Here is a 27,332-nt window from a genome sequence, read left to right on the forward strand (position 1 = left end):
CGATCACCGAACCTTTTACTCACGTATATTTCACTATTTTCCCCGCTAGCTTTATAATAATTAGAATAAGTGAAATATTATTATAAAGTAAAAGAAGGTATCGATCCTTATTTTACTACATATTTTATATATAAGTATAAGTATCGTGACTTTGCAGGGCTGCTACCGATTTTGGTAAAGTCTGCTGGTAAGTATTGCGCTAACGTATGAAACCCCGGTGGAGGTGTACCACGACCAACTGGCTGGCTGGCCCGCTGGACTAGTTGAAGTGAGACCTGGCAATTTGCTCAGGTGCTGCTGCTGCTGCAGCAGATGACGACGATGATGATGATGTTGTTCTTGAGTGCTGTCCGGCTCTGTTAACCCGAGTCACCTTGTGGTTGAGTAGCATGAGTAGTAAGCGGTAATGAAAGACTGATTCACTTGAGCCCTGCAACGTGATCCGAGTTCATCCTTCTCGGTGAGGTACTCGTACCTGGTCTGACGTCCTCGATGCGCCTTCCCCGGACGCATGCCAGCAGCAATGTGCAGATTTTCCAAGCCGCAGCACCCTGACTGGCAACTGCCCGTCCAGAGCCATACACCTTGAGAAGCGGATGACAGCAATGACAGCAACCCCTGTTCCAGCTACGCGAACCCCCTAGCCTCGTTTTTGTTTGGCTCGTCGTTCACGCTAGCGCTTTCGTGCTGCGTCATAGGGGACCAACTACTTCAGAATGTGGACATCTGCCCATTTTCCCTGGTTTTTTTGGTTTTTTTAAAGGAGAGAATCGGCCGGAGTGAGACAACAAGATGGCGATCAACCTGTTTATCTTTCCCCTAGCGCCCTCGTGTTGTGATTAGATCACTGCACTGCTACCCTTCTACCTAAGGTACCTTGGTCTGGCTCGTCGCTACCTTACCTTAGCTTGCTTCACCACCACCACCTCTACCACCTTTTCCAACTTCGTTCACAGCTTCAATAGAAAAACCCCTCAGCCTCCGTTCCCCTGTGACCCAACTGCCGTTCCTCCCATCTTCTCCTGACCATCGTCAACGACAGCTATAATTCACCAAACAGGCAAAGTCCAACAGAGTCCAGACCTTCAATAGTGGTCCATCTGCGTCTTTTGCCAACTTACCAGCTTTCCAGGTCCAGCTCAGCCCACCCGGAAACGTAGTCGAGATGGGCCTCTTTGGCATGGCAGCGAGTTACCTCGCCTTCTCCGTCTTGCACTTCTTCCAGTTGGTCCTGGCCGTCACCGTATGCGGCCTCTACGCCGTCGACCTCAACCGTGCTAGAAGCGAAGGGAGCTACACCGACGGGAAATGGGTGAGTTTATTCTGATCGACGACTTAGAGTTGACATTCGGGGGCACGGTTTCAGACGAAACTAACAATCAGCAACAGGTCTTTGCCGTCGTGGTCGGCGCACTCTCCGCCGTAACGGCTCTGCTCTACTTTATCCCCTTCATCTTGCGGTTTGCCATCGTCTGGATCTGGGATGTCATTCTCTTCATCCTTTGGATCGCCCTTTTCGGACTCTTTGGTAATGTACGTACCAACCTTTCCTGCCCCATCCCAGATACCGCCACATACGATCGCATCGTGTTAGAACCACCCTTATTGACTCCATTGCCAGATGTACATCAAGGAGAACGCAGAGGGCGACAGCGGTATTCAGCGTATGAAGAATGCCGTCTGGGTCGACTTGGCCAACGCTCTTCTCTGGCTAATCAGCGCATTGGCTACCGCCGGCTACTGGTGGAGACATCGCGAACGCCGCACTCGCTTCACTGGCCGTGGAAAAGTCTAAACGTATCATCCAAAGGTGGTGATGCAAGACCAAGAGACGGATAGAGCTCGACTGCTGGCAAGTCTGGAGTGGCTGCGTGTGCTCATACACACGTATACCACAGATTGGGGGTGAACGCTCCGTGTTCTGTGATGATGCTGTTACGAGGCCGGTGTTTGGGAGTCTTCATTCTGCCGCAAATACGATACCAAAACCCCGGCGAGGTTTATTATGTATTTTTGCTTTCTCTCTGATTTTACCCTACGAGAGACCCTAGAGCGAGTCGTCGTCTTCGGGCAATGCGGCTTCCGAATCGACTGTGATATTATTTCGCAAAATGCCCTTTGGCTACCCCTGGCTGCTTACCTATCCAGTGGAGGCATTACAATGTCATCACGTCCCTTGCAACTATGTTCCAGACTTATCCATGTGAGATACTAAGAAGATCACATCGGCGACTAGACACACATTCAGGGATTCAAGTTGCGAATAGATTAGTCACAAAAAAACTCAACTTAAAACCCGTCCGTCTAGGCCGGGCCCGGTACCGGCACAGGGACCGTGGGTATCCCGAGGCCCTGAAGACTGGATTATACCTGCCGCGCCGTCATCGGCGCCGGTGCTGCTGTCGTTGCCGGAGGTGAGCGGCCCCGCGTTTCTGCATTTCTTAGAGTTTCGGAGGTGCCTCCAAGATTGTCTGTCTCCTGGGGTAATCTGGAAGACGGCTGCGCCTCCACCCCATTCATCCATCCTATCATGGACGACCCCATAAACTCTCGGGGAACCCTTGAGCTGAGTGCCATACCGTGCGGCGGGTGCATGAAAACGCTCTCCCCATATCGCAATGCACAGCCCGGAGGTGTTCCTCCTGAATCTATTAGAGCCGCTCTGCCGCTCGTCAGGCCAAGTGTGTTCATTGCACTGTTTGACTGCGTGGCTGCCAGGCCTGGCACCTTTGAAGTCCTAAACAGGGAAAGCAAGGGGTCCAGGGTCATGTTTTCCCCGCAGACACCAAGAACGTCGTGTCTCCCCTGCGCTGTGACGTAGTGTCTGTGGCGACCCTGACTGTCCGCTCTTCGCTGATTATTTCTTCGAAATATTGACGAGGGTGGCGCGCTTCAAAGAAATTCGAACAAACACTTCTGGGCATCCCGGTACCCCTTAGAGATCTTCACGTCTCTTCGCTTCAAAACATGGACACTCGGGCCGTGAATGCTAGCAGAATGAATCCGTGTCTCGTTGTTGGATTGAGAACCAACTTGGCTTGGCGTCTGTTGGCGGAAATCATCGAGGTGCCATATTCATCCCACCTTCAGAGAGCCGCAAACGGGATGTGAGCAACGGAAGAACCGGGAGTCGGGGCGCTCTGACATTCCCTATTATAAACTCAGACCGAGCGACGACAGTGAAGGTGTTAGTCAGCAGAGTGAGACTTTGGTATTGAACAAAGGCGGGAAACCAAGTGCATGGAGTAAACCGACAGGAATCGCCGTTTCGCGGCGTCCAGCGTCCGTTGTATCCGTCTACGTCTTCGTTGGGCAAAAGTCGACCCATAAAAACGCACCTGCGGCTGTTGAAAATTGAGAGGACAAGGGCGATCGGCGGCAAGATCAGCAATGTCTTTTCTGCTTCCGATTCAAAGCCCCAAAGGTCAAGCCCCTGGCTTGCATTGGGTGATTGGATCATGGATAAATCCAGTGGGCATCCCAAGACCCTCTTCCAATAGCGTCATGTACTCTACCACGAGAGCCTCCGCTCTCTGCCTGTCTCAACATGGGCCCTTGCCTGTCGTACCGGCGGTACAGAGTACGTAAAGAGTCATTAACACCCGACGATGCGGAGGTTTCATCGGCTGGGACCGAAAGCCTGACGGCGGGTGAGGTATTCGGAAGGACAGGTAGCTCGGGAAGTGGAGGAGAAAAGCATGAGGGGTAAAAGAGACAACTGCTAAACGCTCTGGACGACGGTCGTCCCTGTCCCGCATACTCGAGCTAGCCAGTCCAGGAGTGTTGAACCGAACGTCAAACGTCTCTCCGTCACGGCGTGGTTTAGCGCTAGAGGTGCCTCAAGTGGCACAGTCGAATCCTGTCCGAGGAAGTTTCTTGCGCCAGAGAAGTACTTTGAAGATATGGAACGTGTTGGTGATAGCGATCGTTTCTCAGATACTGTAGCACGTGCGTAGGTAGCCAAGGACAAATGGTAGATGGGAACAGTATGAATCAGCAGTCACCGTAACAGCAAAACAAGACAATACTCTCACCCCTATGGCAAACAAGCATGATATTGCCGCTCGCCGCACAGCCACGAGCCGCAAGCCATGGAAATTGGCAACGATAAGAACGACCTTTGTCTTCTCCCCCTTGTATAATCTGTGGGTCGACGTCAGCGGTTGGTGCCCCATGGCTGTGTCGTTGATGTGACGGTATTCACAGGCGAATAGAAGAGTCTCAAAGTGCAGCTGAGCAATACGTTGCGCGAACATCTGGATCGAACATTGTTGGCCACGGATTGACCGGCATAGGACAGACAGGGTGGCAGTCTAAGCTGGCCGTGCGTATGCCTGATGGCCTATTTGACTGGCTGTCCAGTGTCCAGGTGGTTCTGATGGGCACATGGTGTGCTTGTCGGGCGTGGACAACCACCGCTGATCGACATGAAAGATAGACGACAGCAGTTCTATATTGATGCTTTGGCTCTTGCAATAAGTGAGGATGGCGTATATAGATGTTGATAAGGGTCAAGTTCTCATGAAGTTGGCGGCTCAGCTTGGGCGTTTGCCGACACATTGCGAATCCGCCTTCTGGAGTCTGGATAGAACGTCACAAGCCTAGTTCGTGTCTTCGCAGTACTGCTGTGGGAAACGCGAGACCGTTAATTGCAGGTAGAAATTAACGTCATGTACACACTTGTGATAACTTCTCCATGGAAGGAGCCACCACATGAATCTTATCCGTTGCATCGTTGTTGCCAAGCAAGAACAATCCCGCACAGATAGTGACCTAAGGTTCCTAAGGTAATACGCACCGTGACAGGCGGTAATGTCGCTCTGCCTTATCTATTAACCGAGAGCTATGTGCGAAGACGGTGCCTGCCTGACTTTGGACAGAAGGAGAGAGCTACACAGGATTTCGTATAGGTACACTTGAGGTACCTTAGCTAATCCGCTATGGCCAAGGCACCTTGGCAGGTACGTACAGGTTTTGCGGCACTAGGATCGGAAGGTACTGGGCCCCTGGGTCCAATACGGTCAACGGCCAGGGCAAGATAAAGTGCCTGGATCAACGGCCAACGGCCAACGACCTCAATAAGCTAGCTACGGAAGACCTTTGAAACCGTTTTGCCCATGCCTCCTCGTTCCGTTTGGTCGGTCTCCGCCTCCCGCACCATCCCACCCACCATTCTGAATAATGGTGAGATGCACATGCACCCAGACATCCTTCTTCGTTGATCCTCGATACCATCCGTTTCTCCTGACCCTTTGCAGAAAGATCATCTTTCCTGTATTCAAATACAAAGGACCCTGCAGTCTTCCCTACCCGAGTCCCAGCCGGGTTCTGAAAGTCCGCCCCGAAGGAGCAAAGCATTGCACTCTACTAGTAGCGGCTGCCTTTGAATCCGTTGCAGCCTTCGCGCCATTAGTAACACCACCGCAACTACTGCTGCGCCGACTGACCCAGACCACTTACATGCGAAACGACTCAAGACCAGCTACGGCCACCGCCCTTTACCCGTCGATTACAATCGCGGGTAAAAAAGAGCCACCAGAGGCATAAGACCAGGCACAGTCATTTGTTACGCTACCGCCAGAGGGCCCCTGTCTGGTCCAAGTCCGTCACCTGCAACACAGGGAGGGAGGGGACGAGAGCCTACAGTCTCCCTCACCGCACACATATGCCCTTGCTCTTACATGATATCCACCTCCACGCAGGCTTCACATACCCACCAAATTACCGGCTTTCTCTGGTCTGATCCTGCACCCGTCTGGCGACGTGCAGTTAAAGAGAGAGCCTTGGAAGCCCGGAAATCTGCCAGCAAAGAATCCCAACTGAGGAAGACGGGCTAAGAAAACAACCGCACGTATATCCCATCCTGGACGAAAGACGAAGACGAGGACGTCGGCACCCTCAAGAACCACAGATTTGTCTACTCAGGCCTTGCCAAGCTCCCATTTCCCTTCCACATTTCGTTATCAACAGTATCTGCCACAAGTACCTTCCTCACACGGCAAGTGATACGACACGGCACATGGCATCAACAACAATTGTCACAGGCACCAAGAATCACCAGGCATTGTGAAGGAGGAATCGACCATGGCGAGCTTAGGTCGTTCGTTTAAACCACCAGCGTACTTGCGTGCGCGATCCCGACCTGCGATGACTGGAAGAACCTTGTCCAACTCTTCCGACATCTCGGTGGTCTCGACAGGATCTCGCTCCGACGCCGACGACCTGCTCATGTCCGGGCTCAACACACCAGCGTACGAAAAGCCGAAGCCAGGACCGGATGGGTTCAAGATGTCAACGGCCCCCGAGTTGTGCTCTCCCAAAGGTATGTACTAACTGTTTCGTTGTAGGTCGGGTTTTTGTTCTCTTTGGCCCTTTCCCCGCATATTCCATGCTCTTTCGGTTTACAATCGCAGACTTGCGCTCTGTTTCTGTTGTTTCTCTGCCTTTTGAGGGTCGCACCTGGGACTGCGCTTCATTGTGGTCAATCCATGCGTCGTCAATCTCGTTTGTGCCATCGACCTCTGTTTTCCGTCATGCACTCCGGTGCCCGCACCCGGCTGTCTATGCCACCGCAACGTCGGCGCCGACAAGGACTGACGTTGGCGCCCATTGCCCAATGCTTCAGAGAGCTGAACCAGTAATGAGGTTCCCAGACTTGCGAGAGCGAGTCAGGCGGGCTAAGGATCAGGTGATGAAGGTGTAGTGCACCATGGCTCGCAGCTGGTTCTTGAGACTTCTCTTATGTTTCCTAAATGTTCTATCGTCCTGGAGTTGCCGCAGCTGCCGAGAAGATGGAGGCAGCCTCGAACACTTGGCCAGAGTCAAAAGCCAAATTTACCCTGGGCATGTCCAGAGAAAGACAGAGAATAGCATAAGGCCTCTCGAATGCGCGGGCGGGATGGACTCCGATGAGCATTGAGTGGCCAATGCCCCTCATCTGCGCCCTCAGCGAGCGTCGCACACCACAGCCAAAGACCGCTCACCACTCACTGTAGTGTGACTAGAGCCTGCATCTTTTTACCCAGCAGCTGTTACTGGATCACCACCTCACAAGTTACCTGATCCAGCACGAGCCAATCCGTCTGGGAGACCAGAAGCACGCTGAGGTTCCACTGCCCGCATCACAAGGTCCGAAGACTATGGCATTGTGTGCAAAGACCCCAGGCCTTCCGTGCCTGACGTTTCCATACCTTGGGTTTTGCACTGCTGGAATCAGGTGATGTTCTTGGGGCATTGGGGGGGTGGAGGTGGCACGCCACCGCGCTGTCTCCTGGACGCACCAAACGCTCCGTCGGTGTCAGCACGAGGTCCCTTCACTGCGTTCGGTCTGGTCCGCGCTTCTTCCGATGGGAGCGAGACTGACGCGGTGAAGTAATGGGGTCCTTCCAGGCTGAGGTGGTGTGGAGGGGCTGAGTTGCCGTTTGGGGACTGGACTGGCAGGCGGAGGCCTTGGTTGACTCGGCCGGGACGGACCCTGCCCGCCAGATGGCAGACCATCGTCATAATTCACTCCTATTCTGCCAACGACGGGGTCACCCCCGGCCCTAAGCCCTTTTCTTACCTCTCCCAGAGAGTTCGCTCCTGTCTCGCATGGCCACCAAAGACCCTTACCATACCGTTGCGTCATGCCCATGGTGTATATCCGTTACTCTTTCTTTTTCTTTTTCCCTTTCCTTTTCTTTACAGAAGACTTTTAATCGGAACTTCACACATCCATGTTCCTTGCCTTCTCATGAGGAGACCTCGAGACTAATCTGCCCTTGGGTTCTTCTTAATAGGCGAATCATCCGCACCATGCCTTCTCGACCTATCTTCTCTTCAATCCGCCCGCTACAATCGAACTCGCTCAATTCCCACTGACCTGTCTCCCACAACTACTCTTCGAAAGATAAACTCGGCTCCTGCCTGCACGCCTACGCCTCCGGATCCTTCGTCAGCCCGTGGTGACACCCTTTGGTATGTGATGGGTTTCCTTCCTCCCGCCGCCACCAACCCCCACCCAACATCGTTCTCACAACGAGCCAAGATTTTGGTTGTGGGAATTTCAGAGTAATGTGCTGACATTGACTCACAGTGGTTACTTTCCATTCCACGAAGATTCCAAGGGTTCTGTCCATCGTTCCCAACCAAACAAAGCCGAAAGCGGTCTGCCTAATCACAAAACCGCTTCTCTCGCCATCGACTCCTCCTTTCAAGCGGACTCCCGCGGCGCTTCTCGGTCTGCAGCCATGGCACCATCAATCCACCTCTCCCCCGCGAGCGCTGTCGATCCTGCGGGACAATCCAGCGTCAATACGCCTGTAACGTCTTACCTGCCTAGCGGCGTTCACGATACGTCATTACCCATGGGCAAATACTATCCTTCGAACTACGAGCGAAATAGCAGTCAAGATGGTCGCATAGGGTCTTCCGGGCCCCCGAGCCGTGTATCTTCGACGAGGTCAGAGGGGCATGTTTCAACGCGTGAGGCTTTCAGGTCATCCGCACGACAAGACTCGGAAGTTCGTCGCAAATTACAACAATACCAACGAGACATGATTGCTCAGGCGAGACTGGCGGCTAGCGAAGTGCTCGGTAGTTCACCCAGTCAGGTTGCTGCGGTTCCTAGCTCCACAATTGCCTTGAATGGGGTACCCTTGACGAGCCTACACCATATCGGAAGCACCGGCGTGCACAAACCCATCTCACCAAGACTTTTGCCACTGGGAAGTCCAGGGCCCGTGACGCCGATGGATCTGGAAGGAGGGCAGGGCGGATACCTTGATCGGGGTCGCAATGATGAGATTGCCCGAGTATTACGGGCCGAGGAAGACCGCATCCGCCGGGAAGGGGCAACTTCGCCGGCGGTTGAAACGGGTCCGCAAGTTTTCTAAGTTATAGGTGCCAATGGTGTCGACGATCGAGACAGCGGTGGCCCAGAGCCACATCATCTCAATATGACGACAGTAGGGGCGGGAAAAAAGACAAAAGAAAGGCAATAGAGTCGGCAAGGTCAAGACGATCGTTTATGGTTATGATACCCTCTGGTTGTTGCGGCGGTACTTGATTTTTTAGGATGGGAAAAACACAGTTTGGTCTACGGTTGATGACATTTCTGAAGCAGAATCAACCATCTGTGACGCATGGTTTGCGGCGTTATCACACTCATGTCACATTCGTTGAGTTAGCAGATTTGAGCGACCTATCTTCGCATCGGCGTTGTTCTCTTTACTCTCTTTCTGCTTCCACCCTTGAAAATTGTCGGAAGTACGGCGGTTGGAAACTAGGAGGGAGAGGCAAACTAAACAAGATATTACTCCCACTTTGATGCTGTCCTGACCCCACTCCTGTCACGAAACCTTCTATGACGGTCCAGTATGTGAACATTTGAGTTCGCTCAAGTTACGTGGCAAACAAGCACGAACGAGTCGCCAACGATCCTGATGCTAGGAGCGCGAAAGGCTCTCTGGTTATAGTGTTTGAACTCGACGTTGCCGATCCTCACCCCACCTTGAGCCTTAAGCTGCTTTGCAATAGTTAGCAGGAAAACTGCCCTGTACGCCGCCTAATTCTCCTACCCACCAATCCTGATCCGTATCCGTCTTTTTTACAATTTTTATCATATCTCCCTCATTGAAGCTCAGATCCCCATCACCCCCTGAAAAGTCATACTGAGCGATAACAAATTCTTCAGGCACTTTGAAGCGCTTGGCTGGCGGCGGCGGTGGTGGTTTCTTCTTTGCTGCCAGATTCCCCTGCCCCGAGACAAGCCCAGATTGGTGACCAAAATATTCGGATTGGGATCGTGTGTAGGACGGCGATATGTTGGGGGAACCCTTGGTCTGCCCAAGAGATGTGGCCGTGGTGAAGTCGGTCGGTAATCCGAGCTGAGACCGCGAGACGCTCGTACTACTTGATTGCGGGCTGGGATGAGGTGAAGGGTCCCGAGCCACAGATGGTCGGCTGGCCGCGTTGGTTGAGGGTATTCGCATGGCCCGGGGGGTCGTTGCTGTGCCTTCGTTCATGCCAGAAGGGGTCCGCGTGAAGCCATTGCGTGACGACGCTGATGGTACCGATGATTTTCGACCCTGCCCGTCGTCACCTACCCTGACAGGTTGCCTCCAATTCTTGCCATGCGCTATGCAGCTAATAGCCTCAACCTCTTTTTGAATCGGTACAAACGATGCTGCCCAAGTTGATATTACGTTTTCCATAGGAGGTGGAGGAGAAGGGAAGTCGTGGTCTTCACAATAGTTGTGAAGTACGGTATAATACAGCCCGAGAAGTCTGTTCTGGATAGTCACATGAGAGGCTAGAATATGAGGAATCAATGTGAAGATAGCCTCGATGATCGGAGGCAGAGCTTCCCTGATGTGACCGTCGGCAACTTGGAACTCCTACGACCAAAGTTCGTCAAATGCAGGAACATAGACCCCGTCCAAGAAGTACTCACCTCAGATGCGCAAGTCATTTCGAACTCGGCCTTTGACAGCGCAGCATCTTCCTTGGGGGTCTTGCCGGTCTTCTTCTGGAGTTTCTTGACCTTTTCTTGGGCCTTTTCAAAGTCCAATCTTTTGTTCTCGCGCTGCTTGATAGTCTTGCGAAGGGGTTGGATATATTCATGGGCCTCGGTGGCAGGGCGAATGACCCGCTTGTCAATGGCCGTCACTTCTTCGGTCAGCTCGTCCTTGAGGTCGGAGTAGGCGCCGCTAAGCTTGAAGGTGCGATCAAGCTGCAGCTGGGGAGTTGTAACGCCTGGGCGGCCATGTCCCTCTGAAGCACCAACAATTGGATCGTACAAGCCCTCGTACTCCTTCACCATAGACCACTGGCTAGTTGCCATGGTGACCCATGCCTCACGGAGAGTCTTGGTATTCTCGATAATCTAGCACCGCGAAGCCAATGAGTTAAAATTCACACATTCAAAGACCTGGTTTGGTTGAGGGTGGGTGGGGGGGGGGGTGGTATGGCAGGCTACCTTGACCAACAGTTTGTCTGCATCTTCGTAGTCGTGTAAGACGGCAGCAATTTTGGCATTATCACCAGGGCCCTTATTCATGAGCTTGCCGAATTGTCTCTGCATAGACTGCATCTTGAGGATGGGCAGCTCGCAGGCAGCAACTATCCTGGTCTCGGGGATAAGTGACAGTGCGGTGCTACACTCAGCGAGTCGCAAGTGAAGCGACGGGCAGGCGGATGTTACGTTCGTAGACCAAGTGAAGAATGGCAATGAGGGATTGGCCGGGGCCTGGTGGTGTTGTTTGACGAGGGTATGTCGTAGTGCTGGTCGGAAAATGGAGGAGGGGTGAAAATGTTGAGGCGAGTGAAGCAGGAGAGCGGCGGTGGGCAGAAGACCAGCGACGGCTCAAGCCTGCCGACTAGCCGTGTTTACGGGATGTTCCTGCCTACCTATGCGAGGTAGGTAAGTAGGTAGGTATTCAGGTGAAGAACGTCGAAGAAGGCCACGTCTGGGTACCTAATGAGGTAAGCTAAGGTAGCGGTTGTGTGAAGGCGGGAGGTGGAGGGTTACCTTTGGGACATGGCGCTGTACAGGCAAGACCTGACGTTGGACGGGAGGGCGAAGAAGCGGAGACGGGTACGAATATACGAAAGAATAGTTTTCGTTACTTTGAGGAGGGGGAACCGAGCAATTTGGGGGACTGAATTATTACGACACCAATCTTTTTGGGACAAACGGGCAGCCCAGCCAACCGGGTCAGCATCTGGAAGAGCCCTGGATGCACAAGACGCAACTCGGTCATTGTGGAGTGGACAGATAATTATCATGCTGCTGTTCGTATCCATGGATTCTTTACCTTCGCTATGTGTCATTGCCGGGTACTCTGTACAGCACTCACTGCTGCCTTACCGCAAAATCAGCCTCCTGTCCGGGGACTGAAACAAGCAACAAGACTGAAGACCTGACAGAGCACGCCGAGCCGAATAACATCAAGTCACTGCCAACCCGGCTGGGGTTGGCTGAGGTTGATTGTGGCGTGCCTTGCCGCGATTGCCTTGGAAGAGATTAGAAGTCTCTCATCCTTTTGGTTGATTGAACAAACCACAGGTAGAGATGGCCTGGCCTCTGCACCGTGGAACATGCTGCTGGGGCAGATGAGAATAGACACCGAGGTCCACCACACGCACGCACGCAGGAGAGGCATTGGATGTAAACTCGGGCGGTCATGATGTATCCATGGCTCGAGGCAGCAGGCAACCAACCCCTAGGCGGTGAGTAAGGTATTTGAAGGTCGGTGCTCTGTGCCTTGAGGTGGCCAAGGTACATCAAGGTACTGAAGCTATGACCGGCTGCCGGCACTGGTCCAGCCCACTTGGATTCTACACAACGAGACAGCCAAGCTCACGTCTAAGTCACCCTGACCGCTTGGCGTTCAGACGGGACTTGACGGTACCTACTTGATCTGCCCCGCCATTGAGAGAGTGGCTACCTGGCTAGGTAAGGTAGGTTTCTCACGTCATACCTACTTCAAAGGTAGACGACAGGAGGAATGCACAAGGCAAGGACCTCAGTACCCGATCAAGAGGGGAATTATACATGTGAATTCTCGTGGCTTGGTTTTCCTGTCCGGTAGACTTGCAGAAGTTTTCGGCCAAAATTCTCACTCCATGCGGCTAGCGATGACGTCGGGAAATGTGCCGCGTCGGGTGAATTGTCTTGGCCCTTCATTCAATGTTCACGCGTGCTGAACGCGTCGCTAGCATCCTCGTAAACTGTCCTCACTTCTCAGTAGCTCTGCCAGGAAGATCCCACTAAAAGTACCCCGAAAACTGAATAGGGAAGCCGCGGGCACCGTCTGAACCTACCACGCCCGCACACCGAGTCCCTGTTAACAAACACACAGTTCATTTTTATTCGAGGCCTCTTTCTGCCACACAACTTTTGCTCCCAACACCTTCTTCATACCTTGTTTGCGGTATCGGGTGGGCTCCATCACGCACTTCTTACCCGGTACCTGGGGTACCTTAGGAACTCAGAATGCCACCGCAACTCCACCTCACGCTGCACCGTATGCTTTAAGGCACCTACTTCAGCAACTCAGCAACTCAGATACCTGGAAGGTCTAGAAGGATGGTACCTTACCTCGCCTTGGTGTTGGTGCCTCCTACCTTAGATGCAATTAGGCCCTGATGCAATAGGGCGGGGTGGCTGGACCAAAATGGAGGGGAACCATCATGTGACCTGGCGTCCCACCCCGGTCCCTCAGGCGCGCCCAACTTGGTCGCGTCCGCCGGGCTTCACCTCTGCCTACCTACCTGCCTACCTAAGGGGTACGACATTAGAGGCATGAGGGCACATCGTCAACTTACAGTTTCCAATTTGCCGTTCCAATAGGCAGCATGCGGCTCGTCACCTTTGGCCACGGCTATCGTCTTGACCACAATGCCTCTCGCCAGCCGTAACAGCAACCACAACAGCCAGGCGGGTTGTGGTCTGCCGATTGCCGCTCCCGTCTTGGAACACCTGTGCCTTTTCACTCACGATTTAAAACGAAAACAGAAGCGATGGCAAGATGGCCGCCTCAGATTCCATACATTCAACAAACGCATCATGGTCTATGATGAGAGGGGAAATTTCATCGGCGATATGCACTGGCGCGAGGACTTTGACTTCGGTGAGGGCGAAGAATTTAGCTTGGAGCGTGGAGCCGTCATAGTTCAAGTCGCCGAGTGTATCGGTAGCAAAGACCAAGACTTGACCGAGCTCCTCGATAAGAGAGCCAAAGAGGTTGAACAGAGATATTCTCGCTCTGCTGCCACCGCTGCAAACCAACCACATCCACCAAACCGGCCTTCAGTCCAGAACCCTCAAGCCCAATACCGGCAACGCCATCTGTCTGAAGTCTTCACTACTCCTCGCGGGCCACAGGGAAGGGCTGTCATACCGACAACGTCACCATATGAAGATCGACTCACAGCTCAACAGCCCTCGAGTCCCCATGACGAAGCTCAAAGGCCAGCTAAGAGGAGGAAGAGAGATGTGTCGCCGCCCAGCAAATCAGGCTATGCTCAGAATCTTTTTGGAGCAACCCTGAATCTATCATCTTGGTCGGCCAGCACCCCAGTACGAAGTCAGACTACACAAACACCCAAGAGCATTGCTCCCTCTGGAGAGGCATCGCATCGCCCGGTCGCTCTAAGCAGAAGTACCAACCCCTGTCGGCCAAAGTCTTCTACACTTGTTGATCTGACGGAAGATGCCGGAGTACCGGTGAGCAATACCACAGCCTCGGAAACATGTGGGTGGGAAATTCTGGCCACGAGTAAAACTAGTGCGCCAGCCAAGCAAGTCTCGTTAGGTCAAAGGCCCTTCAAGAGACCAGGCACGCATGTCCACAGAGACAAATCAGTCAAGAGGGACGTCGAAATCATTGCAGGGCCTACCGAGAAGCCGAGCCCTAGCTGTCGCCGATCTGATAATCACCTCGAAGCCTCAAAGCAAGTGGATGGAAGAAAAGGCACCAAGAGGTCGCAGGATGTCATACGAAAAGTAGCCACTCAGAAAATAGATCCTCGATCTAATGACGATGCGCTGCGCAAAGCTGCGCGATCCCACGCTCCAACCTCGGCAAAGAGGAAGGTGTCAGGAATCTACGGACACCACCCAGAGAATGAGAGTAGCTCAGCAGTGCCAGCAGTGCCTGTTACGGAGGGGCCTTCGGTACGAAATGAAGAGGCTGTAAATGCAGAAGAACCGAAGACCAGACTCCGCATCAAGACCAGAGAAAAGCGCGGTCTGATGGTGGCGAAGAACGTCACCGCGAAGAATAAAGAAAGACAACCGGATTCACTTACAGCTGGGCCGACCCGGTCGAAAGGACAGCTCAGGACGGATGTCATTATTTCGGAGACTAGTCTTGCCACATTACCTGTGTTGCCCGTCGAAAATTCACGAGGGCTTCTGACGGATGGCAGTTGCATGGAGCCCATGCCAGAGTCTAAACCGGCAGAGATTGGTGTTGATATAGCGAAAGGCCACGGTCGACCCGGCCAATTAGCCGATAGTCTCGTCCAGCTGGAGACTCTCGACAAGGAAGCTTATCAGTCATCCGGAGAGTCTTTGCAGCCAGTGCGGACAATGCGGACACGAAACTCTCGACTCCGCTCAGAACCGCAACACGACATGGAAGAGAAGGACACCAACCCTGGCCCACGGTTGGCGTCTCTTGGTCGAAGGACTGTGAAAAGTAAGGAAATCATTGGCTCTTTTGATAGAAGACATCTTCGCCCAACCCTCGAAATCTCAGTCGAGACTGTAGATCCCCAGAGAGAACCCCCGGATCCTGCTGGTAGTCGTTTTGAAGCCAACTCATCGCCTTGCGAAACGTCCGACGGTGTTCGGCAAGCCAGCTTAGGGCCTGCCAGGGCGAGTCGACTGGAGAACCCGGCGACGAGGGGGCGGAAAGCGGCACAGAAGTCAGATGCTAGTGGTGCTGCCCCGCAACCTGTCTTGCCAGCTGATCTAGATTCCTCTTATGGTAGGAACTTTAGCAGAAGGAGCAACAGATCAGAAGCCAGGCTTGGCGCTGAAACTGACGTGGCGTCGGGTGAAGTTGAAAAGAAGCTTCCGGGTTTTCAGAGGGCAAACGGAGGTCCCTGGAGCAAAGAGGCGTATGATTTGATGGGATGCACAAGGCCGGGGTGACATGGCCTTCCACATGGCATGACGTGCCACTCCTACAAGCACAAAGGCAAGCAGGCGACACCACGGAACCCGATCCAAGTCCTTGGGGTGTACTTTAGACTTCGCATTCCGAGGAGGCGGGTCTCGAATATCTCACACTCGCCGAGCTCCTCGTACCTAAAATGAGGATGTCATTTGGGTTGGCGCATTGCCAACAGTTGACCGTAGAGTGCTGCGCAAATACAGCACGGTCGAATGCCACACATTTTACATTGGTCCGAAATATTGCAGAACACTTCGAACTAACTATTTACGGTGTCAGTTCTCGGGGTTCACATCGACGGAACCCGCACCTCGTGGCTGCTGCCTCGTTTGACACCTTAGATGGCGATGAGGTAGATGCGCATCAGAAACTCTTGGGATCCGGGACTTGAACCGGAGCAGAGTCGAGCAGGTACTTCTCCCTTCGGGAACTCAGATGAACGGCTGCACACATAGTCAAACAGAGTGTAGCTTGGGCAGATCCTTTGATTTGAACGGAAGGGAATTCTATCACCCGCCACCAAGGTCTAATCCACTCACTGGTTATCACAGTAGATCCCTTCGTCTCTACTATTTATTGGCCTTGCGCGGCGTACGTTTTCTCATGAACAGCAGAAGCCATGTTGACTTTCCAGTGCCACTCGAATTCAAGAGCGAACCGTCGTTGATTTGCCTCATCGAGTGGCGCAAGACACCTGTTACTACCTCCCTATAACTTCGAACCCTGGCCACTGATGCAATGACCGCCTCTCGGACCAGCCTACATGCCGAGTCCAGCGGCCGAGCTCCCAACATCATCATTGAGCCGTACCATCGTCAGCTAATGAAGCTCGCAGATGTCTTAGTACACAAGGACCTATGAACAGCTTCATAGAAACCAGGACCCCTCCTATAAGGAATCTTAAGTCGTCCATGAACTTTTGCAACATAAAGGTGACAATTTGCAAAACCTCAACCTCTTTTGTAATGACGAGATACTGCCTCTTATTGACCATACCGGACCCCTCCGTAGACATCACAGCACCGGCCCTTTTGATTCGGATTGCAAAAGCCAACTATGGTAAAGAGACGTCCAGCAATGACCAAGTTCGCTCAAATTTCCGCCGCTCCTCTCCACTCCATCTCTTGCCGGTAGTATCGTCGTCACAACGACCAGCTCGGAAATGCTTCAGCTGTGGCAACGCGGGCAGGTCGGACGGTTCCGAAATATGGCTTTAATATCTGTTACCATGACAGCATCTAGGAGAGCCAATTTTATGCCAAGCCTCCCCTCTCCAGAGGATATGGTTCGCCATCATAAACCATCACAAACCAATCAGCCAGTGGCCAGGGACGGAAGCATTATGCCAGCACGCTCGCCTGTGCGTCAGGCTTCCACTGGAACGGCGGCAATGGTGAAGGCCATTTCTGCTCCATATCCATTTCATGAACAATGATGATGGTACGAGGCATACACTTTCCGATCAGAAGGTCGAAGCACGAAATATATGTTGCGCATGAATAGTTTTGAACTGTGCAAGCTGAAGCTCGAGGAGCTGTCTTTCGGACGGTGTCCGCCCTTTTCGAGTATTAGGTCGAGGGTGGTTTGGACAAGAACCAGCTTGTTGTGCACAACCGGCTTGGGCACGCAGCTGGTTAAGCCCTGAGAGATCTGCTTGCCAGGGAAAGTGGTAACTCCGGCTGGTTCGGCGAGTTCTTAAGCCTTTGGCATGTTAGGACACCTTTAGGCCATTCACAGAATAAGAATACGACGGTGCTGATACAGCATCTGTATGCAAACAGAAGCGACGATTGAGAGCAGACGCGCAGGCTTAGGCAGAAGAATGCGAAGCCTCCGCAATCGCTTCCATCCTGACTAGCCGGCATTGGGCGAAGCTCGGGATCGAGTTCTGTCTGAGACTCTACCCAGATGAATATTCAGCACCGGTAAGAAAGAAAGTAGAGACAAGTGACGAGAGGTGTATGTCGTCAATTATATCTTTACTACCTGTACCTCGTTCCTTTCCACTTGACAAAACTGGTAGACTAGTTGGGTATTGAATGCCTTTACAAGCTGGACGGCTCAAGCCCGAGGGAGCGGAAGGATTCCCCTGAATCCGAAGAAGCAGACTAGCGTCAAAACGGCATGCCCATAATGCGACAAAAGTACCATGCTTGGTCCATTTGCATATGACTGACCGTTGTGTTCGTACCTGGACTTGATGACACCCTGGTTGACTTGCACCAGTACGGCCGGGTCAGCCACGCACTCGTGTGCCACCCGGCAGGTCCTGCTGTCTGCGTGGTGGCATTGACAGGTCAGAGAGGAAACGGGGATGTGCATAGCCTCGCGAGGTGCCTAAGTAGCTAGACACCGACGAGCTTAACCCAGAGAATTTCCGGCACGATGCGGAACTTGGAAGGCCAAATAAAACTTATGCACTGTACCTTGGTCTTCTCCAGTCTGACCGTCCTAAACTTCACGTACCCGTCGTAACTTGGTACTCTTGGCTCTTGTCAGTCCAAGCTGACTAATCCCCTGCATGTGGGGCTCGTCGCCCCGCGTACAAGTAAGGTACCTTGGGCAGTGTGACATCGATTGATATCCTCCCGCCCTCCCAACTGAAGACACTACGTTGTGCTGCGTCTGGGGGACCTTTGGCATCATCTCTACGCCTTCCGCCGGGGTCATGGTGCATAAAACAGGTGTGTATCGGATACCTCTCGGTACCTCGTTGCCTGCGACGAGAGCTTGTGGGTGAAGGTACAGCGAAACTCCAGGCGGGTTGTGACTGGTTATCTGAAGCCTCGAGCGGCCGCCATTGGGTACAGGTTGACTCACTTGAGCCACGTGACCTTGGCTTCGCAGTTCGCATCCAATCAGAGACAAGAATGCTCGCCGAAAACCCAGCGTCCGGCTCGCAGTTTGTGGGGCTTCTACGCCAATAAGATACTTCCAAGTGGGCCCTCAACCCCTCATATGCACCCTTGATTGGCCTCGTCCCCAGACACCGTCAGCGCCGCGCTAAGCCGTATTCATCTCGCCGACGAGCTCAATCAAAACCACCGGCTGCGCCTTGCTGGGGTACCGATGTGCTCCCAGCCGCGGCCTCAGCACTGAAATACCATCCATGACTCCGGCCTGACCAGCTCATTTATTTCTCTCTCGTTTCTCTCTTTTCAATCTTTCAAACTGAAAAGCCAGAAACGTCGATTAGTAGACTCGAGTGAAGCCACTCCGAAGCTGGAGAACATTCCTTGTCCCGTCTCTTATCCGCAATTTTTCTACCCATCAATACTCCATCAGTCAACAGGAATCCAAGTTGCTGACAAACTGTCTGCCCTCTGCAAGCTTCGCCCTCAGAGAGACAACTCCCCATCGGAATCGATCGCCTCGAAAGAGAGCTTCCTGTCAAGGTGAGCTTCATTCCTATCTGATTTAGAATCCCCACCGGTATACCCAAGGCAGTATGTAGTGTCTCAGTAGAGGCCTGAGGAGTTAGACACTTCACCCGCACGATGTACCTTGTACCACTCTCATGTAAACGCAATGAAACCTCCCTCCCTCTCTCCCTTCGCCTTACCTTTGCTCGATGTACAAAATATTCAGGCAGCTTAACACATCCTATTGCGCCGGTCCAAACAGTTACTTATCCACCTTCACTAGTAAGCAATCAACCAACGTCGGAAACCATTCAGTCTTCGCTACTGTAGGGATCCAATCCCCCCTCACTATATCTTCCACATTTCGCCGCATACCTTCAGTTGCCAACACTATCAACGCAATGTCCGGCGTGATACGAAATCATTCGACCGTTACCTTCCAAGGGTTTTCCATCTCACAGCCTTTCCTCGGCGCGTCTTTGCAGTTCTACCCTGAGATGGGTACTCAGGAACTTGACGACCTCATCAACGCCTACCTCCCCGGCTCTGTCTCCATCCAAGAGAAGCGTGCTACCGTCTCCATGGACTTCTTCGCATTCTCTCAGCTTACCGGAGAGACATTCAAGTACTATTCTGTTGTCAGCGAATCCTGCAGCTCCGCGACCTCATCTGCTGGATCTAGCCCCAAGCAAAACTCTAGCAGCAGCTCCAACTTCGTCTCCCCGGTCATTTCCGACTGGGCCTGGTCTCAGTCTACGCCTAGCTCAGCCTCAGTATCTACTCCCTCGTCCGCCACCCAGGAAATTATATCCTCCAAGACATCCAAGAGGACGACACCGTCGGCAACAAAGTCCCAGGCCAACGACTTTTCCCACCTCCCTGGAATGAAGATCATGACAAAAGATGGTCGCGACGTCACAAACTCTGCTTCCCGCGGATGCAAAACCAAGGAACAGCGTGATCATGCGCATCTGATGCGCATCATTAAGGCATGCGATGCCTGCAAGAAGAAGAAGGTTAGGTGCGACCCCAGCCACAAGAAGCGCACCACCACACAGGCTCAGGGCACCACTGCCACCCCAGCGCGGTTGGCAAAGAAGGCCAAGACGTCCAACACGAATTCGCGTGCGGCTATTGAAAGATCACCACAACCGAGTAGCACATCATCTCCATCACCAGCGTTGTTTACAGAACCATCATACACGGGTCTCGAGATTCTCGATATGCCAGCCAGCCTCTCACAATCCTGGGAGTCATTTTTCCAGTTTGACGATGAGCCCGCCAATGTCACTCCTTTCGAATACGACTTCTTCTTCGACCCGGCGGGCCACCTCACCCCTGAGTCTAGCCAGTCTCCCACTACTCCCTCGATGGTATTCAGCCAGCCGCGGGACAGCTGCGACGGCCTGCAAAATACGGTCGCCAGCAAGCCATTCCCCGATGAGCTCGACGCTCGGCCTCCGACCCTTCCGTACTTGGACTCTTCCCCGCGTGCCAGCAACTACGTCGACTTCAACCTATACTCGCCCGAGCCGAGCTTCTTGGATGACGATGTTGCACTGCTCAATGACATTGGCACTACCACTACTAGGGACCAGAACACACTTGCTCAACGCCGCGGCTCGTCTCAAAGCGGCCAGTCGTCGATTCGGCAACAAGTGCACCTTGGTCGTTCCCCAACGGCGTCAGACGACTATTTGGCAGACGATAGCATAGTAGCGTCATTCTGGGCTACACTGGGAGGATCCAGCATCGTAGATCGCCGTCACCGTCGCCGTCCATCATCAGTGACAGCACGTTCTGGAGTATCACAGCCGGGCGTTTCAATGGTGCGTTTTCATTACACGGTACAGCCTACCCTTGTTCTGACTATTCTGACAATCAAGCAGAGTGAGCCTACGTCTCAATCGTGCCTCTCCGACGTCATTTCTCGCACTGTGAGCTCACAGCAATTGGCGGACGCCCTGCCAACCAGCTCGCCACAGCTACTACCACAGCCACATGCTTCATCACGCTCTGCCGACGGTCTTTCTGGACTATCTGCTACTCCACTTGTCGGGGTAGGGGTACTGCAGGTAGTAGGCGGCCAAGCGCAAACTTCTGCAACCAGTGTTTCTTCACGCTCACAAGCCATGATTGAGGAGGCCCCGTACTCCATGCACACCACGAGGGCAACTAATGGCCCCAATTATCACGGAGCATCCGACAGCAGAGTTTACAGCAACTCTTCGAATGCCCAACTCCAGGTCACCAGGCTCAATTCGTCAGAAAGTCGTCACATCACCGCACAACACGTTCCCCAGTCCTCCACCGGCGTCTTTGGACTAAGCGGAGCACACTCCCTGATGGCGGCGGTGGCGGGTGGCAGTCTGACATCCAAGCGTCGCTCCCTTGTCGACTGGTTATCCATCTCGCAGTGTCTAACCTACATAGCACTGCTTGCGACGGTGTTCAGCGCGATCGCGGAAGTACTCCAGGCACAGGCGTTTGTCAGCCGACTCACTCAACTCGCTGTTGGCCTAGCGATATATAAGGTCTACCACTCTTACTCAAGTCTCTATGACTCGAGACCGGAACAGAGCCATCTTAGTACCTCTACGCCAAAGCCGCAGGGCTTGAGCGACGGCGCGAGGCTTCTCTCCTGTGTCAGCACGAGACTACGACGTTCCTGTCGACAGAACCAAAACGCACGATCCCCGATCAAACGAGCGGGGATAGCTTGGGTTCTGGGCCTCGCGCAAGAGTTCTCATGAATTATTGCGTCGATCTGCGGCTTGGGCTAATGGTCCTAGCTTGCGTGGATAGGAATAGTTATCGTAGTGTTTTTGTTGCTGGCTACTGGGAGCGTTGGTTTCTGAGATACCCCTCTGTTTTTTTGATGAGACGCGCATTCCCTGACGATGGGATGCGTGTCAGCTATATCATCGGGCAAGGTGGGGTTGTATTGTAACAAGCTGGAACCAGTATACTGGACACTCGGCAGCTGCATACGAACTGCTTCATAGTCTAGTCGGATTTGGTCGTAGCGTTGTGCGATACAATATAACCGCCTTGCTCACAACTGTGCGTCTTCACTTTGGCTCAACATGTGCCTGTAGATGGACTCGGCCAAAGCAAGTGTATAGAATGTCGCACCAGGGACGTGTTTAGTCAAGCTGAATGCTTGCGACGTTCGGTACCTTACTTCAACGGGGCCAGTGGTCAGTGCCACCGTTAGACAGTGGCGTCACGTGATTTTAAGTGTTCCCACCTAATGCAAACTTCATCAGTCATGTTAGATAGGGTAGAGAGGTATTGCTATGGCTGATTCAACCATCGCTCCTTAGAAGTTGGCAGGAGAAACGTGACTTACAACCTAACCTCCCATCACAGTGAGTAGCAGACCACCAAATATGTCTACTGACTCTGACTTTCTAGAGTGACGTGTGCTGACCACGGGTAGACTGAGTCATCCTTGTTTGTAGGTTCAGCCACTGTCACTCCACCTGCCATTTACCACAAAAAGGGCCTTAGCCAGGTCATTTCCCAATACAGGTACCAATAATTGTATACGGATTCATTTCAAGCGTTCGTTCCGCCTTGACATCAAATTGCAACAGAGAACGTTTGGCTAGAACGTCTTGCCCTGGGCTTCTACTGCAGCTGTGGAAAGAGGCCGCAGAGTCAGACAAGGAAACCGATGGCATCAGAGTTCTGTGACACTTTTCTGAAAACTTGGTTCTTTGCTTCCTTGGAACTTCCCCATTCAAGAGCCAAACAGCAGCCCTTGGCAATTTTGGTTCTTGCTTAATAGGAAGAACGTCAACAAAGAAACCTCTGGCAAGAGACGCAACCTCATCACAGTCTTAACCTACCTTGCCTCGGGTGTCTGTCTACCTGACCTGACAGGCTCTAGGCAATCCGGCACGTCTTCGCACACGAGAGCTTGTATCAATCTACCTTGTTCGGTCTCATAATACGCTATATCCTGCGTTGTGCCTGAACCTCTCGATTTCTTGCCACTTGCTGAGACCACTGTGCCTTAGTTCGTTGCTACAAACTTGGACGGCACCGGATTACCTAGGTACACAAAGCAGGTAGCCTCCATCCTCAACTCTCCGAGAAGGTGACCAAAGTCTGCATTACAGGAGTCATCTGGTGTTTCTTGCACCCTGGTGCTCATTGTACTTGGTGGATTGAACTTGTGAGGGTATAAGTTAGAAAGGCAGGCACCGAGGTAGTTCCTTCCCAAACCGACCAACATGAACGCTCCTACCGCCTCAGACGCATCCTCGGGCGGGTCTGGTTCTGGGCCTGAATCTGGTTCAGGAACTCAGGACAGAGATAAAGGCAAGCGCGCTTCATCGACAAGCAAGTTTCTGCAAAACATCCTCTGCCGCCTCAAAACCTCGCTTACCCCCAACCCCAAGTCACCGTCCCCGTTTCCTTCCTCGCCCACTTTATCCCCCTCCTCCAAGCTACCATCAACGATCACCGCCCAAATACAGTCAAGCCGGGCAGAGCAAACGTCAATGGAAGAAGACTCAAGGATGGCTGGCGTCATTACTCAACACAGTCGGCCGACTGTACCAGTGCTGCCTCTGCATTCCTCCAGCAAGGCTTCGATTCCCGCTTCGGATCATGACAAGGAGAACCGCCCCAGCGCTCCAGTGGTCCCCATCCCAGCTGCGGCCCTGAGCCGCCTCAGTCTTGAATCCATCGGTCGGCCGCGATCATCAGCCTCCATTCCTCAGAGTACGCTCACGCCTCCCGGCGAGAGACCTATGCACCAGATGCTCATGGACCAGGCATTGGATATGGTAAGAGGCTATAATGACCAGCAAGCCCCTACATCTCAATAAATTATTTCTAACTTGGTAATCAGGCTCGACTAGCACTGAGAACAAATGAGACACCCGTTGGCTGTGTCCTCGTCCACAACGGATCGGTCATTGCGAGAGGCATGAATGCCACGAACGTGACTCGGAATGGTACCCGCCATGCTGAGTTCATGGCATTGTCTGCACTGCTGTCCTACCGACCCAACAATAGTGAAGAAGCCGTCGATGCTCAGCTTCGCCAACAAGCTAGCGAACGTTCCAAAGCGGATGTTCCTGACGATGAATCGGACTTGTTTCCTGATGACGACGAGTATGTCAGGAAAGGCCACCTTTACCCATACGGCCAGAAGCTTCATCCCGCTCCTCGGGTCGACCGTTCCATCGTTAGGGAGTGCACTCTTTACGTCACAGTCGAACCCTGTGTCATGTGTGCCGGTCTACTGAGACAACTTGGTATCAATGAAGTCTACTTCGGCGCTGTCAACGACAAGTTTGGCGGAACCGGTGGCGTCTTCAGCATCCACAAGAACTCTACAGATACTCGCAAAGACCCTAACCCAGTCACCGTTCTCAGACCGCTCCAGATTAACGCCTCCAACGTGCCAAGGCCGGTCAGTTCTGCCTCTGGAACGAGTCTGAACATTAATCGTCCAGCGAGTCGGGGCGGTGATGGCGGAAATGTTGAGCCGGGCTTTGAGGCAGAAGGCGGCTGGGGCCGCGACGAAGCTGTCGGTCTTTTGCGGAGATTCTACGTGCAAGAGAATGGCAGAGGTAAGCTACTACTGGGGGGACATTACCATTGAGAAGTTGTAAGCTAAGACTTCTCTAGCACCGGTGCCGCGCAAGAAGGAAGGTCGCGCCGCTAGGCTGGCGGCCATGGAGCAAGCTGGAGGAGAAGCCGGAACACCTGTGCCATCCGAGGCTTTCGATGGCGCTGCCGGCGAAGACCAAGATGTCGCTGATAATGATACTGTTGCTGTCTCTAGCGGAAGTGATGACACGGACGAAGCTTGAGTGTGCGGTTGAGCAATCTCGACGGGACAGACGTATCACATACCACGGGACTTGATCATTAGATGGGGTTATCAACAATGGCAGGAATATCCACCATTCATCTTACATTGCCTCTATTGTATTTTTAACGAAGGGCAATGACTGGTGGACGAAAACGTATCAACGTTCGGGTATCCGATCCAACCCCCTATTATGGTACTTAGATGACTGAAATTCTGCGAAACTCCTTGAAAATGATTCATTTTACTCCGACCTTGAGGATCTGTCACCGTGGGGTGGTGATGGTCTCTCCGATTTCCTTGTTTTTGCCGGTGACAGAGCCGCCCTGCTCGGAGCTGATAGTCTTCTCCAAGGCCTGAGGCTCGGCAGCAGCAGTCTTGTGCTCGTCAGAGCGCCAGAAGTCCTTCTTTCCCTTGAAGACGCGGCGGACCCAAGGGGGCAGGATGCCGCCAGGAATGCGCCAGGTCCAGGGGTCTTTCTCGTGCTTGTTGTGGGGAACAATGCGGCCGCCGGATGCCTTCTCGATGACCCAGACAAGGGAGTTGATGATGATGTAACTGCAGACGCCGCCGATCAGGCCGTCAGCAATGGAGTATGTGAAGGGCATGAGGGCGAGAGTAATGAAGGCGGGAACCGCATCGCCCATGTATCTCCAATTGATCTCAGTGACGGCCCGGACCATCATGGACCCCACAAGGATCAACACGCAACCAGTGGCCCACGAGGGAATGGAAGCAAAGATGGGAGCAAAGAAGATGGAAATGAAAAAGCAGAGACCCGTGACAATGGCAGTCAAACCAGTCTTGCCTCCCTCGGAAATACCTGCACCGGACTCAACAAAGGCCGTTACAGGAGGAGTACCGAGGACGGCACCCACGGAGATGCTCAGCGCATCAACCATGTAGGCCACGGACGAGCCCTCAAAATCCTGGGTCTCCTCATCAATGAGGTTGGCAAAGCGAGCCATGGAGTAGAGGGTACCGGTGCAGTCGAGAATATCGACGTACAAGAAGGTGATGAGTGCGAGACCAAAGGCACCGCTGTATCCTACGACATTCCACTCTTGGACATGGAGGGTCCTCTGGATCGGGTGGAAGTCGACAACCTTTTTGAAGAAGTCAAAGTTGGAATCACCAACGGCGGTGTCAGGGAAGTAGGTGACAGCGGTTCCGCGGGGCCAGGAGATGATGCTGACAAGTATAATTCCAGCGAGGATGGCGCCCTTGAAGCGATACATCATGAGCATGACGGTGAAGATACCACCACAGAAGATGCCGATCCACATGGAAGGGTTGCGCATCTTGGTAGAGGAGGGGCAGAGGCCATCACGCTGCTCACTCTGAATGCAACCGGCCAACTCGAGGGGGGTGGAGGTCGCGCCGACAATCAGACCAATGCCCTCGCTGTAGGTGAGACCGATGAGGGTGAGGAAAAGACCGATACCAACACCGGTGGCGAGCTTGATGGAACGCGGGATGGCGCGAGCGAGCCATTGGCGCAAACCGAGCAGGGCGAGGCCGAAGAAGATGAAGCCCTCGATGAAGATGGCGGTAAGGGCGACCTGGTAGGGAACGGCACCAGTTCCGTGGTAACCGACGACGGAGTAGGCGAAGTAGGCGTTCAAACCCATACCCGGGGCACAACCAACGGGCATGTTGGCGAGAAGACCCATGAAGAAGGTGGCCAGGGACGAGATGGCAGCTGTGGCGGTGACGATATCGCGCTTGACCTCTGCCACACATAGCATGTAGTCCTGGTCCTTGTCGCAAGTAAAATCAGCCTCGGTACGTGGGCAGACGCAGGTACCGCCGGAATCGGCGACGATGGATGAGTTGACGGCGATGATGTAGGCCATGGCGAAGAAGGCGACGAGGCCGGCACGCATCTCGGTGAAGAAGAGTGATCCCTTGCGCTCACGGGGCTTTTGAGGTTGAATGTCATGTCAGCGTGTTGTTGCACATTGTTGCATGGAACGTACACCTGGCGCGCTTTGCGCGAGGTCGCGTGAGGCTATCTGGAGAGAGAGACGGGAATTGGGACTTACATGACCGGAGCCCTCGAGCTGGAACCACCGACCGACCGGGCCGGCGGCGATCTTGGCGTTCCACGTTTGGACGAACCCCATTTTGGCACACGAAATTTTCAGTCCTTTCTTTGTTTCCCGATCCCTTTGGGCTGGTACTGGAATGGCGATAAGGAATGTGTCGTAGTCTTCCCAAAAATATGAAACACTATCGGCAAGTAATAGATAAAAGAAATGTGCCCCGAGATCTGCTCAATGCTGGCAAGTCAGAGTGAGATTGTGGTGGCACTGTCAAATGGCAGGAAAGATGCCCAAGATCGAGCTGCAAAATAAAGCAAGACAAGCCGAAGCCGGTCTACTACTAGTTTTTCTTGACAAATGCGGGAGAGCAGATGACCCAATGGGATGAGATGAGATGTGCCTCCGATGGGAAAGCTGGCGGCGACGG

The 27,332-nt window shown here is 53.2% G+C and overlaps 8 protein-coding genes across 8 annotated transcripts; 6 read left to right on the plus strand and 2 right to left on the minus strand.

Annotated features, from left to right (window-relative positions):
* Positions 1 to 1,165: 1,165 nt before the first annotated feature.
* Positions 1,166 to 1,795, plus strand: CORC01_01414 (uncharacterized protein; the record flags this gene model as incomplete). The annotated part of the gene is made up of 3 exons (XM_022613069.1): positions 1,166 to 1,312; positions 1,390 to 1,533; positions 1,622 to 1,795. The coding sequence occupies 3 exons, from the start codon at positions 1,166 to 1,168 to the stop codon at positions 1,793 to 1,795; spliced, it is 465 nt and encodes a 154-aa protein (XP_022480497.1).
* Positions 1,796 to 6,147: 4,352 nt separating this feature from the next.
* CORC01_01415 (uncharacterized protein) lies at positions 6,148 to 6,597 on the plus strand (the record flags this gene model as incomplete). The annotated part of the gene is made up of 2 exons (XM_022613070.1): positions 6,148 to 6,322; positions 6,452 to 6,597. 2 exons carry the CDS (start codon positions 6,148 to 6,150, stop codon positions 6,595 to 6,597), a joined length of 321 nt encoding a protein of 106 aa, XP_022480498.1.
* A 1,291-nt stretch (positions 6,598 to 7,888) lies between these two features.
* On the plus strand, positions 7,889 to 8,873 carry CORC01_01416 (uncharacterized protein; the record flags this gene model as incomplete). The annotated part of the gene is made up of 2 exons (XM_022613071.1): positions 7,889 to 7,956; positions 8,075 to 8,873. Coding segments are annotated over 2 exons (867 nt in total), but the record flags the coding sequence as incomplete, so codon positions are not given.
* A 624-nt stretch (positions 8,874 to 9,497) lies between these two features.
* On the minus strand, positions 9,498 to 11,071 carry CORC01_01417 (SH3 domain-containing protein; the record flags this gene model as incomplete). The annotated part of the gene is made up of 3 exons (XM_022613072.1): positions 9,498 to 10,376; positions 10,433 to 10,864; positions 10,958 to 11,071. 3 exons carry the CDS (start codon positions 11,069 to 11,071, stop codon positions 9,498 to 9,500), a joined length of 1,425 nt encoding a protein of 474 aa, XP_022480500.1.
* A 2,310-nt stretch (positions 11,072 to 13,381) lies between these two features.
* Positions 13,382 to 15,643, plus strand: CORC01_01418 (uncharacterized protein; the record flags this gene model as incomplete). Its single annotated transcript, XM_022613073.1, has 1 exon — positions 13,382 to 15,643. One exon carries the CDS (start codon positions 13,382 to 13,384, stop codon positions 15,641 to 15,643), a length of 2,262 nt encoding a protein of 753 aa, XP_022480501.1.
* A 3,785-nt stretch (positions 15,644 to 19,428) lies between these two features.
* On the plus strand, positions 19,429 to 21,780 carry CORC01_01419 (uncharacterized protein; the record flags this gene model as incomplete). The annotated part of the gene is made up of 2 exons (XM_022613074.1): positions 19,429 to 20,856; positions 20,917 to 21,780. The coding sequence occupies 2 exons, from the start codon at positions 19,429 to 19,431 to the stop codon at positions 21,778 to 21,780; spliced, it is 2,292 nt and encodes a 763-aa protein (XP_022480502.1).
* Positions 21,781 to 23,268: 1,488 nt separating this feature from the next.
* CORC01_01420 (tRNA-specific adenosine deaminase subunit TAD2) lies at positions 23,269 to 24,861 on the plus strand (the record flags this gene model as incomplete). Its single annotated transcript, XM_022613075.1, has 3 exons — positions 23,269 to 23,826; positions 23,892 to 24,618; positions 24,677 to 24,861. The coding sequence occupies 3 exons, from the start codon at positions 23,269 to 23,271 to the stop codon at positions 24,859 to 24,861; spliced, it is 1,470 nt and encodes a 489-aa protein (XP_022480503.1).
* Positions 24,862 to 25,126: 265 nt separating this feature from the next.
* Positions 25,127 to 26,986, minus strand: CORC01_01421 (permease; the record flags this gene model as incomplete). The annotated part of the gene is made up of 2 exons (XM_022613076.1): positions 25,127 to 26,782; positions 26,906 to 26,986. The coding sequence occupies 2 exons, from the start codon at positions 26,984 to 26,986 to the stop codon at positions 25,127 to 25,129; spliced, it is 1,737 nt and encodes a 578-aa protein (XP_022480504.1).
* Between the last annotated feature and the right edge of the window lie 346 nt (positions 26,987 to 27,332).

This window comes from Colletotrichum orchidophilum (genome assembly GCF_001831195.1).
Source record: "Colletotrichum orchidophilum strain IMI 309357 chromosome Unknown Scaffold_7.1, whole genome shotgun sequence".
NCBI classification, from domain to species: domain Eukaryota; kingdom Fungi; phylum Ascomycota; class Sordariomycetes; order Glomerellales; family Glomerellaceae; genus Colletotrichum; species Colletotrichum orchidophilum.